The sequence below is a fragment of the Eubalaena glacialis genome, chromosome 11 (assembly GCF_028564815.1).
Source record: "Eubalaena glacialis isolate mEubGla1 chromosome 11, mEubGla1.1.hap2.+ XY, whole genome shotgun sequence".
NCBI classification, from domain to species: Eukaryota; Metazoa; Chordata; class Mammalia; order Artiodactyla; family Balaenidae; genus Eubalaena; species Eubalaena glacialis.
Window position 1 is genome coordinate 48,166,226 of NC_083726.1, and position 20,300 is coordinate 48,186,525.

At 34.5% G+C, this 20,300-nt stretch overlaps 1 protein-coding gene and 1 pseudogene across 3 annotated transcripts in view; one reads left to right on the forward strand and one right to left on the reverse strand.

Annotated features, from left to right (window-relative positions):
- The window catches only part of CNOT2 (CCR4-NOT transcription complex subunit 2), a 113,719-nt gene that overhangs the window by 59,293 nt on the left and 34,126 nt on the right, over positions 1 to 20,300 (reverse strand). For all 3 annotated transcript variants that reach the window (XM_061206055.1, XM_061206056.1, XM_061206057.1), the window contains exon 2: positions 12,501 to 12,643. In XM_061206055.1, the coding sequence (XP_061062038.1) occupies positions 12,501 to 12,548 (48 nt within the window). In that variant the 5' untranslated portion in view covers positions 12,549 to 12,643. The remainder of the gene's footprint in view (positions 1 to 12,500; positions 12,644 to 20,300) is intronic.
- On the forward strand, positions 1,941 to 2,053 carry LOC133101835 (small nucleolar RNA SNORA18; annotated as a pseudogene).

Below are 20,300 nucleotides of genomic sequence, written 5' to 3' on the forward strand. Positions count from 1 at the left end.
GAAGGGAGGGAATTCAAGGGAAATTGTTCAACTTTTTGCTTCAGGTAAAACAGAATCACAGCTATGATGACTCCATATATGAATCGGAAGTTATTTACTGACTTGTACTGTTCGATGTTTCTTTCCAAATGACCTTAAGTGGTGAGAACAGGTCTGATATTTCTTTGTATTGCATACCACATACTGCCTTACACAATAGAAAGTATTCGAGTCTTGACTGAACACTGACATAGAAGCTTATTCTCTCTCTCAGGAATGATTTTTCATCTATCTTCTCAACCAAAATATAATTTTTAAAAAATGAAATCTTAGGACTTCTACTTCCAACCTAGATGGAGGAGTAGGAATACTCTCGCTCCCGCGTCACCTGAAACAACTTTAAAAATGGATAAAATATATTAAACAATGGTTTTCAGACATAGGACATCAGGCAGTACAAGATAATAACCCTTGGGAGAAGAGAAAGAACTGATGTGAGCCCTACAACTGCCCATGCTTACTGAATGGAGGAGTTTCCAGGTGCAGGCTGCAATACAAGGAGAGGGAGCCCTGGTGAAGGCCAGAAATCTCTGTGAATTGAGGAAGTGTAGCTGAGAGTCTGAGTAGATTAAGGTATCTAGAGTGAGAAGGCTAGAGCAACAAATAAGAGAGAGCTGTAAAGAGAAAGTGTTCTAGAGATCTGGAAAGGGTTCCTGAGTCTTCAGCTAAGTACTGATCAGCATATGCATGTGAGGAACTGACCAGAGGCTGGGAAAAGAGAGAGCAAAAACAATCTCTAGGGCTCACACAACTGTGCCCTAAGCCAGAGTAGAAAAATATTATAATTCACAGGGCGTCAGATATAGTACTCAGAAGAGTACAGCCTCAGTAGTTGGGAAAAATTAGCCCTAGACTAAAGGCTACTGTGGTTCTTTGTAACAAAACTTACAGTTAAAAAGGGGGGTGGGGTGGGGTGGGGAAATGTCTCAAAGGGCTCCAACAGCTTCTAAGTAACTGTGCCCCTAAGAAAGCTCAAGAATATTTACAGAAGTACGAAAAAATGTATAGCACTGAACAGGTAAAAATTCCAAGAACTGGTACCCAAGCAAAAGTTTCCAGGCATGCAAAGAAGCAATAAAATAAAATACATAATGGGAAACCAACAATAGAAACAGACCCAGAAATGACACAGATGATAGAATTAATAGATAATAACATTATAAAACTGTTATTATAACTACTTTTTGCATGTAAAGGGAAGAATAACTGGCATGATGAAGAAAAGACTGGTGAACTTAAAAATACAGCTATAAAAAACTACCCTAAATACACGGAGAGAAAAAAGATTTTAAAAACTGAACAGGGCAACAGTAAGTTGGGACAACTTCAAGTGATCTAATATATTTGTAATTGGAGTCCCCAAGGGAGAATGGGAATACAGTAAATATTTACAGAAATAATAGATTAAAAATTCCAACTGACTCACTTTGCTGTATACCTGAAACTAACACAACACTGTAAATCAACTATATGCCAATAAAAATTATAAAAAAATAAAATAAAATAAATTCCAAATTTGATTTTAAAAAATACTTATAAATACACAAATTTAAGAGGCTCAATAAATCTCAAGCATAACAGACACGAAAAAAACTATACCAAGATACATCATAATCAAAATGTGTAAAATCAATGACCAAAAAATGTTAATAGCAGCCAGAGAGAAAAAGTTACATTATGTAAAGAGGACAAAGATAGAAAGACAGAAGACTTTTTGTTGGAAATGGTCTAAGTCAGAAAATAGAGCAAAATATTCAAAGCACTAAAAAATCTGTCAACTATGATTTCCATATCCAGCAGAAAATTTATCAGAAATAAAAGTGAAATAAAGACTCTTTCAGACATCCAAAATCTAAAAGAATTCATCACAATCAGAAATGTATTACAAAAATGTTTTTTTGGTCGAAGTCTATCCTGATGGGGCTTTTTCTGTAGACCCACGTTGCTGGAAACTCCTCACAGAATAATACATGGTTTGCTTTACTGATTTCTAGGAAAGAACTATAAGACAGAGATGCCACTAAAAGTGTGAAAGATCTAATGGTCATAGTTTTTCATCTTAGGTATTGGAATATCCCAAAGACCTGTCCTATTCTAGGATGTGATAGTTTAGGGTGAATATGACTTGAACTTATGTTTAGAGGGCGTGTGAAATTGAGAACCAGGTAGATTCACCTACTCCAACCCTAAAAGTGGCCCTAAAGTAAACTGCTTGAAGAAACTAGATCCTAAAGATTATAGGTGGGGAATTTTTGAAGTATGTCATCAGTATGTCCATGTTCAAGCAGAGATAAAAGAAGCTCAACTAAAAGAACTGTGGACTGGGACTTTCCTGGCGGTCCAGTGGTTAAGACTCCATGCTTCCACTGCGGGGGGCGCAGGTTTGATCCCTGGCTGGGGAACTGGGATCCCACGTGCCACGCAGCACGGCCAAAAAAAAAAAAGAACTGTGGATTGACATGACAACTGTGGGTTAGGTAAACTTTCTTTTTAAAGGGGCTATCTTGAAGATCATGACTCAAACTTTCAAGGAACTAAGGTAAGGTGACAGACAGTGAAAGGATTCACAAAATGCCAAATTCTTAAATAAAAATTTAATGACTTTAATGTTGTCTATGTTACACATAACTTAAAAAGCTTTTTAAAAAATTTAAAGTCCTTCAAGTAGAAGGAAAATGATACTATAAAGAAAGAAGGGAAGGAAGGAAAAAAAAACAACCTCCTGGATTGGTAGTGTCTTAGGCACCAGCAGAAGCAAACACAAATCCCCTTGGGAAAAATGTTTTTCCATCTAGTCCTCAAAGAAGTCACACAGATTTCTAAGAAACATAAAATGGTAACTTACACACCTACAAGGAATCAAGGTATCATAAGTGAGAACCAGAAGAAACAAAAGACATGAGAATGATCTGTGGCAACTTTCAGCTGCTGGATTTATCACATATTAAACATAAGCATGTATAAAATGATTAAATAAATAAAAGAAGATATATTAGAGCCAAAATCTAAACAACAAAATAATAATGGTAAAAATGTGAAAAATAATGATAAATATGTGGGTATAGAAGATATAGACAAGATTAACGAACTTGATCTAATGGAAACAGAGCAATACACCTGCCAACTGGTCAATATGCATTTTGTTCAAGTACGTAAACAAATAATTGATATCATACTGACCACATTCTCTAGCTACAGCGGAATATGTGAGAAATCAGCAACACAAAGATAATTAGAAAAGCCTCATAAGTTTGGAAAATTAAAAACACTTAAAAGAACAGTAAAACAAACCCTAAGGAATAAAAGGAAATATCAATAACTTAAAGAGTATAAATTGATGAATATAAAACAAAGAATAAATTTAAAGCAAGGGTGACAAATAAGATGAAAAGGCACACAGTAAACAATCTTACGGATGAAAAAAGGTGCTAAAAAGAAAAAATATTTAAGACGGTAGCATTATGAATAATTTCTTAATCCTGATAAAGAATATCTACAAAAAAAAACCAAAACCTGCATCAAACATCATATTTACTGGGGACAAAGTTTGTAAGACAAGTAACAAGAGAAAGATTCCTACTATTAACACTTCTACTCAACCTTGTATCAGAAATATGAGTGAGTTCTGAAAAGAAATGCAAGTTATAAAAATTATAAAGTATCAAAACTGGAATTTCCAGATGATATATTTATTTACATGAAAGAACCCACCCCACAAAGAACCTACAGATAAATTATAAGAATAAAAATTTAGGGACTTCCTTGGTGGTCCAGTGGTAAAGAATCTGCGTTCCAATGCAGGGGACGCGGGTTCAATCCCTGCTCGGGGAACTAAGATCCCACATGCCGTGAGGCAACTAAGCCCGAGCACAACTACTGAGCTCATGCTCCTCAACCAGAGAGCCTGCGAGCCACAAACTACAGAGCCCATGTACTCTGGACCCCGCGCACCCTGGAGCCCACGCACCACAACTAGAGAGAAGCCCGCGCCCCCCGACAAAGAGCCCACACCAAAACGGAAGATCCCGCATGCCTCAATGAAGACCCCGTGTGCCGCAACTAAGACCCAACGCAGCCAAAAAAACAGTAATCAAGTTTAAAAGTTAACTGTATGTCAATATAACAGTACATCTATAAAATATAATTTTAAAAATACAATTTACCAAAAAAAAAGCAATAAAAAGTACTTATGTATAACTCTGACTAAAGATTTATAATTCCATTATTAAAAAAAATACAACTTTATTGAGAGAAAATATAGAAGACCTCAGTGTATGAATTCAGGGAGAGGAAGAATAACATAAACATATCATTTCTTCCCCAAATAAAAATGAAGTCAATAAAATTCCACTTGTAAACACAATGCCTTTTTTTTCTTTCAAATTCTAAATTTGTCACTGAACAAAAGGCCAAGGAAGTCAAGACAATAATAAAGACCAAGGTGGAGAGACAGACACGAAGATTTAACACAAAGCTATAGTAGTTAAGGAAGTGGGACACTGGTGCAGGCAGAGACAAACACATCAAAGTAATAAAATAGAGATATAGGAAACAGACCCACAAATATAAACAAACTGATTTATAACAGGGCACTGCTGATTAGGAGGAAGAAAGAACAAAATCAATACATGATGCTAATATAATTGATTATCTTTATGCCAAGAAAAGGAATTTGGTCTCCTTTAACCATATATAAAAATCATTCTCAGAAGGATTTAAACATGAAAGACAAAATTAAAAATCTTTAAAAGGACATGAGAATACCTTCTTTTACTTAATTTCAATAGGGAAATATGTCTCAAACAACCTCAATAAATTTGAAAAATTTAAAATTTGACATTATTAAATGTCAGGTCAATATGAACAGTTGATGGGACTCAAAATTGGTATAAACACACCTAAACATATTCCTAGAAGACCTTTCGTGAATTTAATTTTCATAAAATTTGAGACTACAACATGGTTCAGAAAACTTCTCTAACTTCATAAAGCTCCCTCTTCTGTTGTTTTCATGCAGTCTCTAAAAGTACAATGGCAAGTTTTCTGAGGTTTTCTTGGCTCTGTTCCCCTCTCCCACTTTAATCTGCTCCTTCTCTTTCCTGTGTCTCTGTTGTCCCTATCCTGCTCAATTTTGATTCCACTCCCAGAAACTTCTCAACAGGGCCCTGGAAGGGAGCACTGGTGGGTCAGTCTTGAGAGTTCAGAGCTAGGCGGCTCAAGTCACTTTAGGCCTCACCACAGGTCCCTTACCCTGATCTAATAAAGTGGGCAAAACCTCCCCAATTTCAAATTGGCTAATCACACTTACCACTTTCAAAATGGCTCTTCACCACTTTGAGGTGCTTCTATGCTCAGGTCCAGACACCCCAATGCTTCTACGTTCTTATGCATAAAAACTGATAAATTTAGGTCCTTTGTTAGACTTTCACCTGCTTATATTTTGAGGTTCATGGAGATATTTCATCCCCAGTTTTTGTTACAAATGTTTTCATGGGTTTTGGTTTTCTATCTAGTTGTTCTATTTTTATATGGGAATTCAGAAAGACTAAAAAAACAAAAAACAAAAAACTAAGCTGTCACCATCAGTGCAATCATCCCAGAATCTAAGTAAGGCCTCAGATTATATTTTAAAAGATAACTATGCACCAGTGTTTTCTTAGATCAGTCTCCCAAAGCAATAGAAATAAAAGCAAAAATAAACAAATGGGACCTAATCAAGCTTATAAGCTTTTGCACAGCAAAGGAAACCATAAACAAAATGAAAAGACAACCTAGGGACTGTGAGAAAATACTTGTAAATGATGCAACCGACAAGGGCTTAATTTCCAAAATATACAAACAGCTCATACAATTCAGTAACAACAAAATCAAATCGAAAAATGGGCAGAAGACCTAAACAGACATTTCTCCAAAGAAGACATACAGATGGCCAATACGCACATGAAAAGATACTCATCATTGCTGATTACTAGAGAACTGCAAATCAAAACTACAATGAGGTACTACCTCACACCAATCAGACTAGCCATCATTAAAAAGTCTACAAATAATAAATGCTGGAGAGGGTGTGGAGAAAAGGGAACACTCTCACACTGTGGTGGGAATATAAATTGGTGCAGCCACTATGGAAAACACTATGGAGGTTCCTCAAAAAACTAAAAACAGAGTTGCCATATGATCCAGGAATCCTACTCCTGGGCATATACCCTGACAAAATTGTAATTCAAGAAGATACATGCACCCCCATGTTCATAGTAGCACTATTTACAACAGCCAAGACATGGAAACAACTGTCCATCAACAGATGAATGGATAAAGAAGATGTGGTACATATATGCAATGGAATACTACTCAGCCATAAAAAAGACTGAAATAATGCCATTTGCAGCAACATGGATGCAACTAGAGATCATCATACTAAGTCAGGCAGAAAGAGAAAGACGAATACCATATGATATCACTTAAATGTGGAATCTAAAATATGACACAAATGAACCTATCTATGAAAAAGAATCACAGGCACAGAGAACAGACTGGTGGTTACCAAAGGGGCAGGGGTTGGGGGAGGGATGGAGTGGGAGGTTGGGGTTAGTAGATGTAAGCTTTTATATATATCTACATATATATTGATATATAGGTATATATCCAATAGGATGGATAAACAACAAGGTCCTACTGTATAGCACAGAGAACAATATTCAATATCCTATGATAATCTGTAACGGAAAAGAATATTTTTAAAAAAGTATATATATGTATAACTGAATCACTTTGCTGTACAGCAGTAATTAACACAACATTGTAAATCAACTATACTTCAATTAAAAAAACAGTAACTTTGCTTCTATATTTTCTGATTGATAGAAGTATCTACACCAACGTTTTAACTTTCTATTTAATGATGAACACATTCCATATTCATGATTGGGGCAAATTACTTAAATATAAAATGTATTTCTGAAAGAGAACACAATATTTCATGTGTAAAAGCCTAGAGCTAAGTTCCCAAAGGAGCACCACAGTGAACACAGAAGGATGCCCACCAGATATTTTAAATCTTCTCAGGAAACACGTCAGATATCAGATATCTGTCAGATATCAGATACCACCTGAACTACTAAGTGGTTTAGACCTAATTACTTAATTTAACAAAACTGTTAACATTTCTGTTGGCCCAGGGGCACTGTGAAAAAATTACTAAGATACTAAGGGTGCCATAGAACCATGTATCTTAGTGAAACTTGCTTTTTGGAAAACAAATGTCACCTCATTTGATGATTTCAGAAGATGAGTAAAAAAGTATCAGAACATATAATGCATTCAAAGAAAGACCAACATTGTTAGCATCATGTAATAAGCCAACCAATGAGGAACTTGGGAATTCATTTAATTTGATGTTTTTGGTTGGCCAGAGGAAGAAGAAAAAGATGAGCCATGAATGACAAATAAATGTCAAAATTTATTTGAAACAAATATTTAGGTCATGGAGTCAAAATAACTTTTGTTGCTGATAATATGATAGTGACATGAGCAGAAGCATCACATTTAAAGTGCAATTACAAAAGCGATCTCATTTTAGCAGGAATTGTATAACTTCAAGTGAAGACAACTTAACAGTCACGCAATTCGAGTTTTTTTATTCCCCTTCCTTCATCCTGTGGCTACAGCCATTTGTTTCCAAGAGTTTCAAGAGCAATGAACTGTGAACCAGTTCACTGATTTCAGGTACTTATTTTTAAACACATTCCTTCCTCAGCTCACTCTTGCTCACTTTAACCCAGTGCCAAACAGCAAGGATGTCTAAAGCCTCGTCTTTCTGCTCTACGCACTAGATCTATTCTGACAACTCTTGAATTGCTAAGTATTCATTTTTCAAAAATTCTTTTCCATTTTAAGTGTTCTTTATATTATGCATCTTTAACGTATGTAATATAGCAGATTCCAAGTGCTTTGATGCTGGTGTTGTTTTCAATCATACTAGAAGCTATCAAGAAAAGGTTATAAGCTACTGTGTTACAACTATGACTCGAAGATACCATCAGTTGTAAAATACATCCTGATAGCAGAAAGATAAAAATTTTCAATAATGTGTTATCACTTATAATAAAAGAAATGGGGTACTTCATTGCTTGTTTACATTAAATTTTTACTGCAGTGCAAGAGGAAAAAATGTAATTTGTATACAGTATTGTACAATACTCTTGCATACTGAATGGAAGCACACCTACCAGATGAGTTTGTATGTGCGTCATTGATTGTTAAATAATTAGGTAACTTGTGTTTTAAATGCTTTACATTATGCAGAATTCTCAGATATCTGAAATGTCAGATAGGTGTTGAGTGTTTTAGCAATATCTGGGAAATTGTTTACGGTTTGGGGTGGGCTGGAAAGTCATTATTTTTTTTCCTATTCAAAATAACAGAATATAGGGTACCACTTTTCAAAAAATTGCCACATAATACATAAAGATGCACCTATATACTGAAATATATATGTAATAAAAATATAAAAACAAAAAGAATGAAACAAAATTCAAACAACTGAGTACTTCTAGGGAAAAAGGCAGTGGAAGGGTGGGACACAGAAATATCTCCATTAAGTACAATACGCAAGCTGTAGAAAAACGCGTATTTGTTAAAAACAAAGACAACAAATCACATTTGCACCTATATAATCACTAGAAAAGATACACACTAAACTGTTAAAAGTAAAATTGTGAAGGTAAACTTTCACATTCTATAGCTCTGTAATTTAAAAAACTAATAGAAAGGAAATAAAATAGTTAATGGCAGGGGGAGAGAGGAGGAAATAGCAATACAATCACTGCCATCATTCTCTGACAGGATACATTCCACAAAGTTAATGTGGTATTCTAGATAATGAGGTATTCTTAAGGAACATACAGACTAGGATGCATTAGATCTAGTTTATAAGTAACATACACTGAACTAGCTAGCATACGATGTGATCAATGATCTCAAAGTAGCATTCTAAAAATCTTGGAGATATGTATATATAAGTGGCATTTCCCTCAGCACACTTGGCAGTTTCTTCCTGTCACCTCTTTCTTTGTTTTATTTAATTTTATTGAAACAACATGCATTTGAACACCTATTATGTAACTGAAACCATGCTAGGTACAGGCAGTACCAAAATAAATATGGCTCCAGTTTTCAAGACACTTGTAACATACAGTAGCACTGTCTAATACAACTCTGTGCAATAATGGAAAAGTTCTATATCTGCACTGTTCAATATGGTGGCCATTAACAGCATGTAACTATTGAGCATTTGAAATGTGGTCGATGTGACTGAGAAATTAAATTATTTTATTTTGTTTAAATGAATTTAAATACCACTTATGGCTAGTGCCTACGGTACTGGACAGCACATTGGACAGCACGGGGCTACAGCAAGACAAGGAAAAACAAACAAAACTACATTGTATCATGGTACACACTAAACTAGAAGTATGCACAAAAGCTACAAAAGCAAGGGGAAGGAATGCTGAAGCCCATCACAGAATGGCTTCTGAAAGTACTGATACCTAATTCTTGAATCATGGAAGAAAGGTGAGGCATTACATGAAGAGGAACCCAAACAAGTAAAGGCTTAAAGTGTAAAAGTGCATAGCATGGAGATTTAAAAGCAGTTTTATATTACTCAATGGAAAAACTAACTATAAGCAAACAGAGGAGACAATGGAAATAAAAGTATGTGGGGTTAGAATGTGCAAAGATTATATGTAATGTTTAAGAGCTCGTCTGCATTATATAAGAGAGGGGAAGAAGGCACTCGTAAGTTAACCTGGTAATTAATATGGTTAGATTTGTGCATGCTCATAGTTGGAATAAATTAGTGTAAATTAGAGAAAGAAAAGAAAATTCTAGCCAAAAACTGGAGTTACATTTCCTTGGAAGAAGCTTGACAATCTTTCTAAAAGAATAAACTATAAACCATTTACATAATTAAATTATCTCATCTGAACTAATATACCAGTCTGTCTATGCAAATAAACTTCAACTACTCTAGTCATACTCAAAAAACTTTTAACTGGGCTTAAATTCGTAGTGAGAAATGAAACACACAAAGTAGATACCAATAGAAAAATCAATACTTCAACCAACACCCATTTAAAAGTCATTAGGTTTTAGCACAAAGCTGAGGGAATGCACCTTCCCAAATGAGTTCCTAAGTCTTTAATCAAGTCCACAACGAAAGGAGAACTGGGGAAATATTATCCTTTTTATTAAACTCTGGACTATTAGCTTATTATTATCAGAATGCTTAAATAACACTATAAGACATCAAGTACCCTCCAAAAACAAAAGGCCTCAAAGATAAATTAATGAGTATAAACACGGCTACAAAGAAATCCTACTTTATCCATGAAAAACAACAAATAAAATTCCTCCGAAATGGAATTGTTAAAAATCCAGATCATTTCATCTCAGCATATACACACTCTTAGTGCTACCAATATAAATATTAGTAATTTATCTACTATTCCTTTGAATTTCCCATATGCTCTTAATATACTCATCATAATTATCAGACAGGAAATTATATTTCTATACATGTATTTTTCAAAAGAGGCTTTTAAAAATAATTTTACAATGGCAATTTAAACAAGTGTTTCCAAGAATATTTCAACATGCATTAATTGTCACTAAGTAACAAGAAAAGAGAAAAGGGAAAATATTTTCAGGCAGAAAAACCCTAACCAAGAATGCATTTTCAGGTAAGCTAAAAATCCTGGATTATTTGTAAATAATGTGACTGAAACAGTGTGACTCTAAACCATTTTTTTAGAGTAGAATGAACAGGAATTAGGAAATCTCTTCATGTATAAAATATAATCTCCTTTTATTCCTTTAAGTGTAAAATTTGGAATTCTTTATCAATATGATTCCATAAAGTAAATTAATCATACTGCGTGATTATACAAAAGTTCTATACTTACACTTTACAAACTGGATTATAAACACTGAAAAGCCACACAATCTAGAATCACGATAGTCTTAAAATAATTTAGCAGAATCTATCAAAAGATACAACAACCCAAGTAGTGTAACCAATTAAAATCTTATGAGTCAAGGTAGTTGGAAGTGGTTGTGAGGCAGGAGGAGTTACAGCAAGTATAAGTAATGAACAGAGGCCATGTTGATCAACTCTATAAAAACAATTCAGAACAGAAAAGGTTACAGGGAGAACTGATTCTGCATAGCCACAGCTTACTATGGCTCATTAAAATTATAAAAATCTGGCAAGAAACTTCAGACATAAAATTAGGTCAAATTCTAGAAAGGTTAAATATGACACTACTTTTCATTATGGACAGTGCCCAAACCAGAACCTAAGTCTTGTGTTCAAAGGCTCTTTGTTATCTCACCATGAAGACCCATTTACAATTTTCTCCAATGTTCACTGTTCCAATCTGAGGGAAGAAAAGACTAACTGGGCTAAAATAAATGATTAGAAGATAAATGGTTAGTTAACAAAAGCTGCTGCTATCACACCAGTTGCCTTCACAGCCTGGAGGGAACAAAACTTGTGGGTGGAAGAGAGAGAGGGAGGCTGGATATGTATTTGTGAAAGAAGCCTAAAGCTTATTCCTACTTAACTATGAACTACTGTGTATTCTGAGTCATTACATAATTTGATATTAAATTATTATCAAATGAATAAAGCAGATTTTCTTTGAAAAAATTAAATTCAAATGTCAGAGTTTTTAAAATCACTATTTAATAGCACTATCTTTAAAATTCACCTTCTTTTAAAAGCTCAGAAAGAAAACAGGAATATTACACTTCAACCATCCTTTCAGCATCCTTACATATTTCATAGGGGATGGATATTATTAACTAACTTAATAAATGAGAAAACAAGAATCTAGCATTATAAGGACAGCAAGCTAATGACAAATTCAATAGAATTGGGGTCTGAGTACCCTGGGATTTTCATTTCTATTTCTTCTATACTCTAACCAACTTTGTCTACATTCCTGTGATGCTCTAGTACCCTGAATATAGCCTAAGACTTCAGATTTAGTCTTCCAGAAATAATATGTATAAAAGCAATCAACATTCTGTTTTATGGAATACTAGCTCTGAATCCAGCCATGAAGTCATAAATTGTGTTTTAGATAATCTAAGTTTTGACACAGATATACATACCAGAAAATTTATGTTCTGACACTAAAAGAATATATATACATTTATTATAAGAATATATATACATTATTTATAAGAATAAATATACATTTATTATAAGCATGCTTTACTCTGAAAAATGTTCCCACTATTTCAACTGTCAAACCCAACATACGTATTTTTAAAATTATAACTCCAATTTTTCAAACTCAGGTGTATCCAACCTGATTCCAATTAAATACAACACGTTAAACAGTTCATGTAACTATATGACCAACAGAAAAAAGGAAAAAAATTTTTGATCTTACCTGGTAGTTTCTTTTCTCAGATAATGTATGTCCATCAGTCCTCACCATAGAGTCGTGTCCTTTCCTCACAGTACTGGAGGCAATCAAATATAACTGTCACTCAAGGGTCGTGTCACAGGAAGGACCGCCCACCAGTTCTCCCTCTAGAGTGGAATTATCCAAAAGCCGTCAAAATTACTAACATGTAAACATATGAACAGCAGCAAAAATATCCAATACGATACACAGAAAACAAAATCAAAAAGTACTCTTTTTATATCCTAATTGATCTTCCTCTTAACCATCCAGGGAGGGCTAGACTGGCAGACATACTTTATTTGAGACAGAAGTTATTAAATATGAAAACCTTTCCCTTCCAATTAAAACTGTCTGCCAGACCTCACACATAGGAAGAAACTTACAGTGAATAAAAATGGAGTGGAAAAAAAAGTTCAGCCCTGAATTGACACATTTTTTTTTCTTTTAAATAAACATCCTCCTGTTAGTCTCAGAAATGTTCAATTAATTCAGATTCAGTCATTTAATTTCAAATCCCTCTCCTCAAAATGCTTATTTATACAGCGGCTATTCATTCAGTTTATGAGGTTTATTCCTATGCCATAAGACGGGAATTCAAGCTATGATGTTAGGATGATTAATAAATGCAAATCTAACTCAATATTCTATTAAAATTTACTCCAATGAAGAGTAGCAACACATGTCAACTTTCTGGAAGCCTTTGTCCTTCAATCCTCCAATTTCATGCATGCTCTAATAGAATTTGCTTTTTTACATTAGGGCAGAAAAATAATGGGGCTTATTTCTTAACCTGGACAGAGCTAAATAAGTCCAAAATGACTAGGCACTGTAAACCTCAAGTACAAAAAAAAAATCAATCCCTGAAGCAGAGGTAATGGTCTCTAGAGATGCTAACTCAAAAACATAAATTGAAAATGGAAGACCAAAAATTCAAAAGTGGTACCTACAAAGAATTTGTAAATAGTCGTTTTTAAGACAAAAGTCTTACTTTTACCTAACTTTTAGTAAAATGTTTACCTCAGGAAAGTAGTAAGTTAGTATACCTACTGAACTAACAATAGTTGCTAACCACTAAAAATTATATTCAAATTTAGAGCAATTATTTAATATTAGACAAAATTTACTTTCAGAGAGGATAATAATAACATCTAATTTAATTTCGTAAGAAGTATGAATCAATTTTACTAAAAGCAACAAACATGCACATACACATACATATGGATTACGTCTAAAAAGCAATCTAGTAAGAAGGTCAGAAAATTTTTCAAGGAAAACATTAAAAATTAATATTATTAGATTTAAGTTTTAAAAAGAATTCATGTACTGAAAACCTACACTCCACCTCCTCTCTTATGCCTGATCACAAGTTAGTGGGTGCTATATACTTTTACTTAATTTTGACCATCTTGCATTGTAAATGTTTGGCTGAAATACTTCAAAGATGCCTGGCTCTATGGCAAAAATGTAAATGTGCATTACCAAATTTATATGTACTACTGGAATTAAATGTCTCTCTCAAAAGTAACAAAGGAGAAAGGTTTTTTAAAGCATAAGTATATTTACTGCTATAAATATAATCCTAGCAAGGAATTAGGTTATTCATAAAGAAAAACTATCTACTGAATTGGATGTTCAAGAATAGTTAAGTGACATACATTCAGCTCCAACTTAAATGTTCATGACTGTCACAAAATGAGAACAAACCTATTTATTATGCATCCCCTAAACAACATTAACCCTGTTTTAATGTATTTTATGATATTAAGAGAGTTTAAAACAGTACTTGCTTTACTATTAACATGTTCATGACAAGTCTGAATTCAATGGACAATAAGTGTAAAATTTCAGTTTTTTCTTAGAAAATAAGCATGTTTTCCTTCTTAAATAAGTTTAAGAATAAGTTTAAAGTCCATGCACTATCTTCCATTTGTACCAGTTTCATCAAAAGATATGTTAGAAATCTAAAATCAGGCAAGGCTATTCTATTTTCAACAGCATAACATTATATATATATATATATATATGATAATTAGGACTTTATATGCTAAATAATATAATTAAAAATATTTAATCTGTACATTTACCAAATTAAGAAAAATATTAACTTTGGAATACTATGGATTTAGTACAAAAGTAAAGCTTGTTTTGTTTCTTTTGTTTCCCCATCTTGGGATAACTTCAAGTATTTCATGGCTTAGGGTTTCAAACAACAGCCACTATAGGCATACCTCCAAGATATTGCAGGTTCAGTTCCAGATCACAGCAATAAAGCAAACACCACAATAAAGCAAGTCATACAAACTTTTTCGTTTCCCAATGCATATAAGTTATGTTTACCCTATACTGTAGTCTATTAAGTATACAATAGCATTATGTCTAAAAAAAAAATGTACATCCCTTAACTAAAAAACACTTTGTTAAAAAATGTTAACCGTCACTGGAGCCTCCAGTAAGTCATCATCTTTTTGCAATACTAACATCAAAGATCACCAATCACAGATCACCAAAACAAATATAAGAATGAAAAAGTCTGTAATATTGCAAGAGTTCCAAAATGTGATGGAGATGTGAAGTGAGCAAATGCTGTTGGAAAAACAACACCCATAGACTTGTTTGATGCAGGATTACCACAAACCTTCCATTTGTAAAAACACAATAGAATAATAAAGCACAATAAAGCAAAGTTGTTAAGGGAACCACTGACAGAAACCGCCTGCCCTGGCCAGACACGACAGTAACCACTTGCTTGAGTTATCTTACAACAGGAGGTCCTGGTAAGGAACACAGAACTAACAAGCTACCACCAACCGCAAGAATTCGGGAAAGGTCAAAAGGAGAGGAGACACCAGTCCATATGTCCTACCAACCTCCCAGAATCCTTCTCGCTGGAATCCATCTTGGCTGAACAACGCGTGCACCACCAGGAAGAACCCTGAGTCAGAATGATTGGCCAGAGACGACCTGGAAACTAATCCCATCACCATAAAATCCCAAGACTGCGAGCCACGTGGTAGAGCAGTTCTCCTGGGTTCCCTTACCCTGCTGCTCTCCACATGGGCGCCCCTTCCCAATAAAGTCTCTTGCTTTGTCAGCACATGTGACTCCTCGGACAATTCCTTTCCGAGTGTTAGACAAGAGCCCACTCTCGGGCCCTGGAAGGGAAGGGGTCCCCCTTCCTGCAACACAATGAAACAAGATGTATGCCTGTACGTGTTCTCACCAATATAGGAATCAACATTTTATATTGAACAATAACTAAAAATCATTATCTCCTTTCAGTAAACAAAGGGAAAAAGAAATGAAGGCACTCTATTTTCTTCTGGGTAAACATGAAAAGCTAACATTTGTCACCACTATCTTATATTAAACAAAGATGTTCAATAACAGATTGTGTTGATACTCATCATATTAGGAATGAAAGGACAGTGAATAGATAAAAGGATGTGAATACATGTGTGACACAGAGAATATGTGAAAAGAAGAAAACATGAAGGAGAACATGCACCCTAGGTGCCTAAATTTATTAAAGTTTATGCACTGCTTTTCCCACAAAGTCCTAAAAATATTTAAAAAGTCAGAAAAGACAAATATTTATAAAAAATGAAATTTTCTATAAGGCAGGGATACCTTCCAAGACAGAAAAAGAGAGACTATATTTACCTTCCTACATTAGATAACTAGAAAACTAGAAAAAAAAAGTATGAAACAATGATTTTCAGACACTGAACACCATCTCAGGACAGAAATCATCAAGAGAAAAAAACAAAAGAAGTAAGCTCTATTGCCTGTAGAGTTACAAGGCTGAAACACAGGGAGGGGGTTAGGCGTTGGAACCCAACTGGAGCACAACAGTCTCACTGAGTTAAGGAAAAAGAGTTCAGAGTTGAAACACCAAGACAGCTAGAATTTGCAGGGCAAATGGAGAGAAGGAAAGCTGCAAAGAGCTCCAAAGATATGGAGAGAGATTCCCCTCAAGGTTTTAGCTCAGTAATGATCTGTGCATGCATGTGACAAAACTACTGAATACGAAGAAAAAGCCTCTGAAAAGGAGTAGTCAGAACAATCCCGAGCTCATGTTCCCATCAATGAGAGTAGGACCTCTTAACACACGGGGTACTGAATAGAGTTCAAAAGGTAATGAAAACCTCAGTAATGAAACCATATAAGCTTTAAACTAAAGTATGTTCTTGACCAGCACTAACAGAGCTTAAAACCAAGCCTCAAAAAGATCAAAAGAATTCTAAGTACCATAACTGTACCCCTAAACAAAGCCCAACAATATTTAAAACAATACAACAAAAACCACCATTAAATAATGTAAAATTAAATGTTTGGCATCCAATCAAAAACACTAGCCATGCAAAGAAGCAGGAAATACAACCCATAACAAGGTGAAATACAATAAATGGAAATAAACCAGCAATGATACAGATGATAGAATTAGTGGCTTAAAGAGGTATTCTAAACGTATTCCATACATTCAAGCAAATAAAGAAAACCATGAACATAATAACAGAAAGGCAAGGTATCGGGGCTTCCCTGGTGGCACAGTGGTTAAAAATCCGCCTGCCAATGCAGGGGACACAGGTTCCATCCCTGGTCTGGGAAGATCCCACGCGCCGCGGAGCAACTAAGCCTGTGCGCCGCAACTACTTAGCCTATGCTCTAAGAGCCCATGAGCCACAACTACTGAGCCCACGTGCCACAACTACTGAAGCCCGTGCACCTAGAGCCCATGCTCCGCAACAAGAGAAGCCACCGCAATAAGAAGCCCACGCACCGCAACGAAGAGTAGCCCCCGCTCGCCGCAACTAAAGAAAGCCCTGAGCGGCAACAAAGACCCAACTCAGCCAAAAATAAATAAATAAATAAATAAATTTTAAAATTTTTTATAAAAGAAAAAAAGAAATTCAAGGTATCAAATATATCTAAGTTGGCAGAAAGACGAATTTTTTTTTATGTGACAGAAAAGTTCTGTATCTTGCTTTTGGTGGTGGTGGTTATACGACTCTACACATGTGAAAAATACCACAGAATGATAAAAACATACAAAAAAGTGAATGCATGCAGAAAAGGGTAAAGTGAATTAATTTGCAGCCTAGTAAGTTATATTATACCGATTTCTGGTTTTGATAATGCACTACAGTTATGTAAGATGACATCACTGGAGGAAAATAGGTGATGGGCATATGGGACCTCCTTGCACTATTTTTGCATCCTATGAATTTATAATTATTTGAAAGTTAAAAGATTTTTTAAAGGCTCAAACTGATCTAGAGATAAAAATTCAATATCCCTAATTAAACATGCATTGGATAGGATTAATAGCAGATTAGATACTCCAAAAGAAAAGCTTAATGAATTGAAGACATAGCAATAAAAAAAATCCAAAATTAAACACTGTGAGAAAAGAGGCTAGAAAAAAAAAAGGAACCATGGGACAATGAACAGTGAGATATCATCACTAGGGACAGTGAACTGTTGGGCAATATCAAGCAGTCTAAAATTAATGTAATTAGTATCCCAGAAAGAGCAGGAGGACAGAAAAAAAAGGCCAAACTTTCCCTAAATTTGTTGAGAACTATAAACTCACAGATCCAATAATTTCAACAACCTCTAAGGAGAACAAAAAAACACACTTCATCATTTGACAGTCAAACTACTGAAAAACAGTGACAGAGAAATCATAAAGCAGCCAGAAGGAGAAAAAAGAATACACAGAGAAACAGAGATAGAAATGATGGCAAACTTGTCACCAAAAATAATGCAAATCAGGGGAGAGGTAATCAAGTTTTTTTCTGGCCGTGAGGGGTGTGGGATCTCAGTTCCCAGACCAGGAGGGATTGAACCCAGGCCATGGCAGTGAAAGCCCAGAATACTAACCTGTAGGCCATCAGGGAACTACCCTCAACATTTTTAAACTATAGAAAAAACATTAAAAAAACTATCAACCAAGAATTCTAAATCTAGCTAAAATATCTTTCAAAAATGAAAGCAAATACATTTGGAAGGGTTTGGCAGTTTTTTATAAAGTTAAACATAGACTGAACATACAACCCAGTAATTGTGCCCCTAGGTATTTACCAAAGTGTACTGAAAACTTATGCTCATACCAACACCTATATGTGAATGTTTATACCATGGAAGATGTTCTTCAATAGGTGAATGGATACATAAAACAATACATCTACACAACAGAATTCTATTCAACAATTAAAAAAAAAACCAAGCTATTAATTTATGCAACATGGATGAATCTTAAATGCACTTGCTAAGGCAAAGAATCCAGACCAGAAAGGCCATATAGTGTTTCCATTCATGACATTCTGGAAAGGCAAAACTATAGAGATAGAAAATAGATCAATGGTTGCCAGGGAACTGGAGGAGTGACTGACTACAAAGGGGACACACAGGGAACTTTTAAAGAGATTGAATTATTCTATATGGTACTGGAGTGGACACAGATGCTATGCATGTCCTGAAATCCATAGAACTTCACAACATGAAGAGTCAAGCTGAATGTATGCAAATCTTAAAAATCAACTAGGAGGTTAGAAATACAGAACTGGCAAAAAAAGTAACTGTATTACAAATGTATGACACAGCCACACTGAAGCGGGTATGGAAAATGGTGCTGGCCTAAATAACTTTGGAAGATGGTATTGTGACTGGTAACTGTAACAGAAAAAAAGAACTCTATATAAACACTGTGTTCTGGTTGGTAAAGTGATTCCTTACAAGGCTATGGATTAGTAATGCTGAAACAACTATACATGTCTACTGAAGATAAACAATAAGTAAAACAGATGGTGGTTGGTGGGAGCCAGATTTCCCACTTCAGGAAAGTTACAGGTAAGCAAGGAGGAAAGGTTAGAACGAACTATGTAGTACCTCTATTGGTATCAGTTTGTTCTCAACTACAAAACACTTTAAATATGGTAACCATTCAGATGATTAGAGAATGGATCATTTCACTGGTATGTTGTATGTTGCTTGAAAACAAAAATTTATAAAATGCTAGGTGATTAACATGTATGTCAAAATTATATTTTAAAAGACAGGCTTGATGAAGTAATATTTAAAAGATTTTTAAACAATGTAAACAAAGCTAATTTTTTAAAGCCTCCAAATTGTACTGAATATTTGCAAATAACTAAGTCAAAAAACTTTATCTCTTATCTTTTTAACAGACTGGTAACAGAATTAAATTTCAAGAACCCAAAGTAATTCATGTAACACATGTATCACTAGTGTCTACTCATGCAATAACTTCTCTCAAATTCAAGATACTTTTAGAATAAAGTTACTGAATATACCAGTATAAATGATAAAAGAATAAACATTTTACACCTTCTTTTCTGTGTTGAAAACCCGTGAAATAGATTTAGTCATGCTATCAGCTTAAAATCCGACAAAAAGCCAGTAAGAGGGAAAATATAAACCAAATCTTAATTAATATAAGATAAGCAGGCTTATTCATCCTAGGTGTTTCCCTAAATCAGAGGCTAATAAAAATTCAGCACGTAATATTATCTAAATAAATGCTAACTGAACCCCAATTTTTCTTTCAAAAAAAGATTTCTCAAAATACGAAATCAATTGAATAAAATTTCTAGAAAATACTTAATTGGAGAGAAAAAATAGTTAACTTTATTCTCCAAATTCTATTAAATTTTGGATGTCATCATCATACAAAAATATACACCTTGAATGGAACAATAACCAGAAAACCTGAATTCTAGTTAGTATTAGCCTGATCAGTTTCTCCTCTCTGGCTTCAGT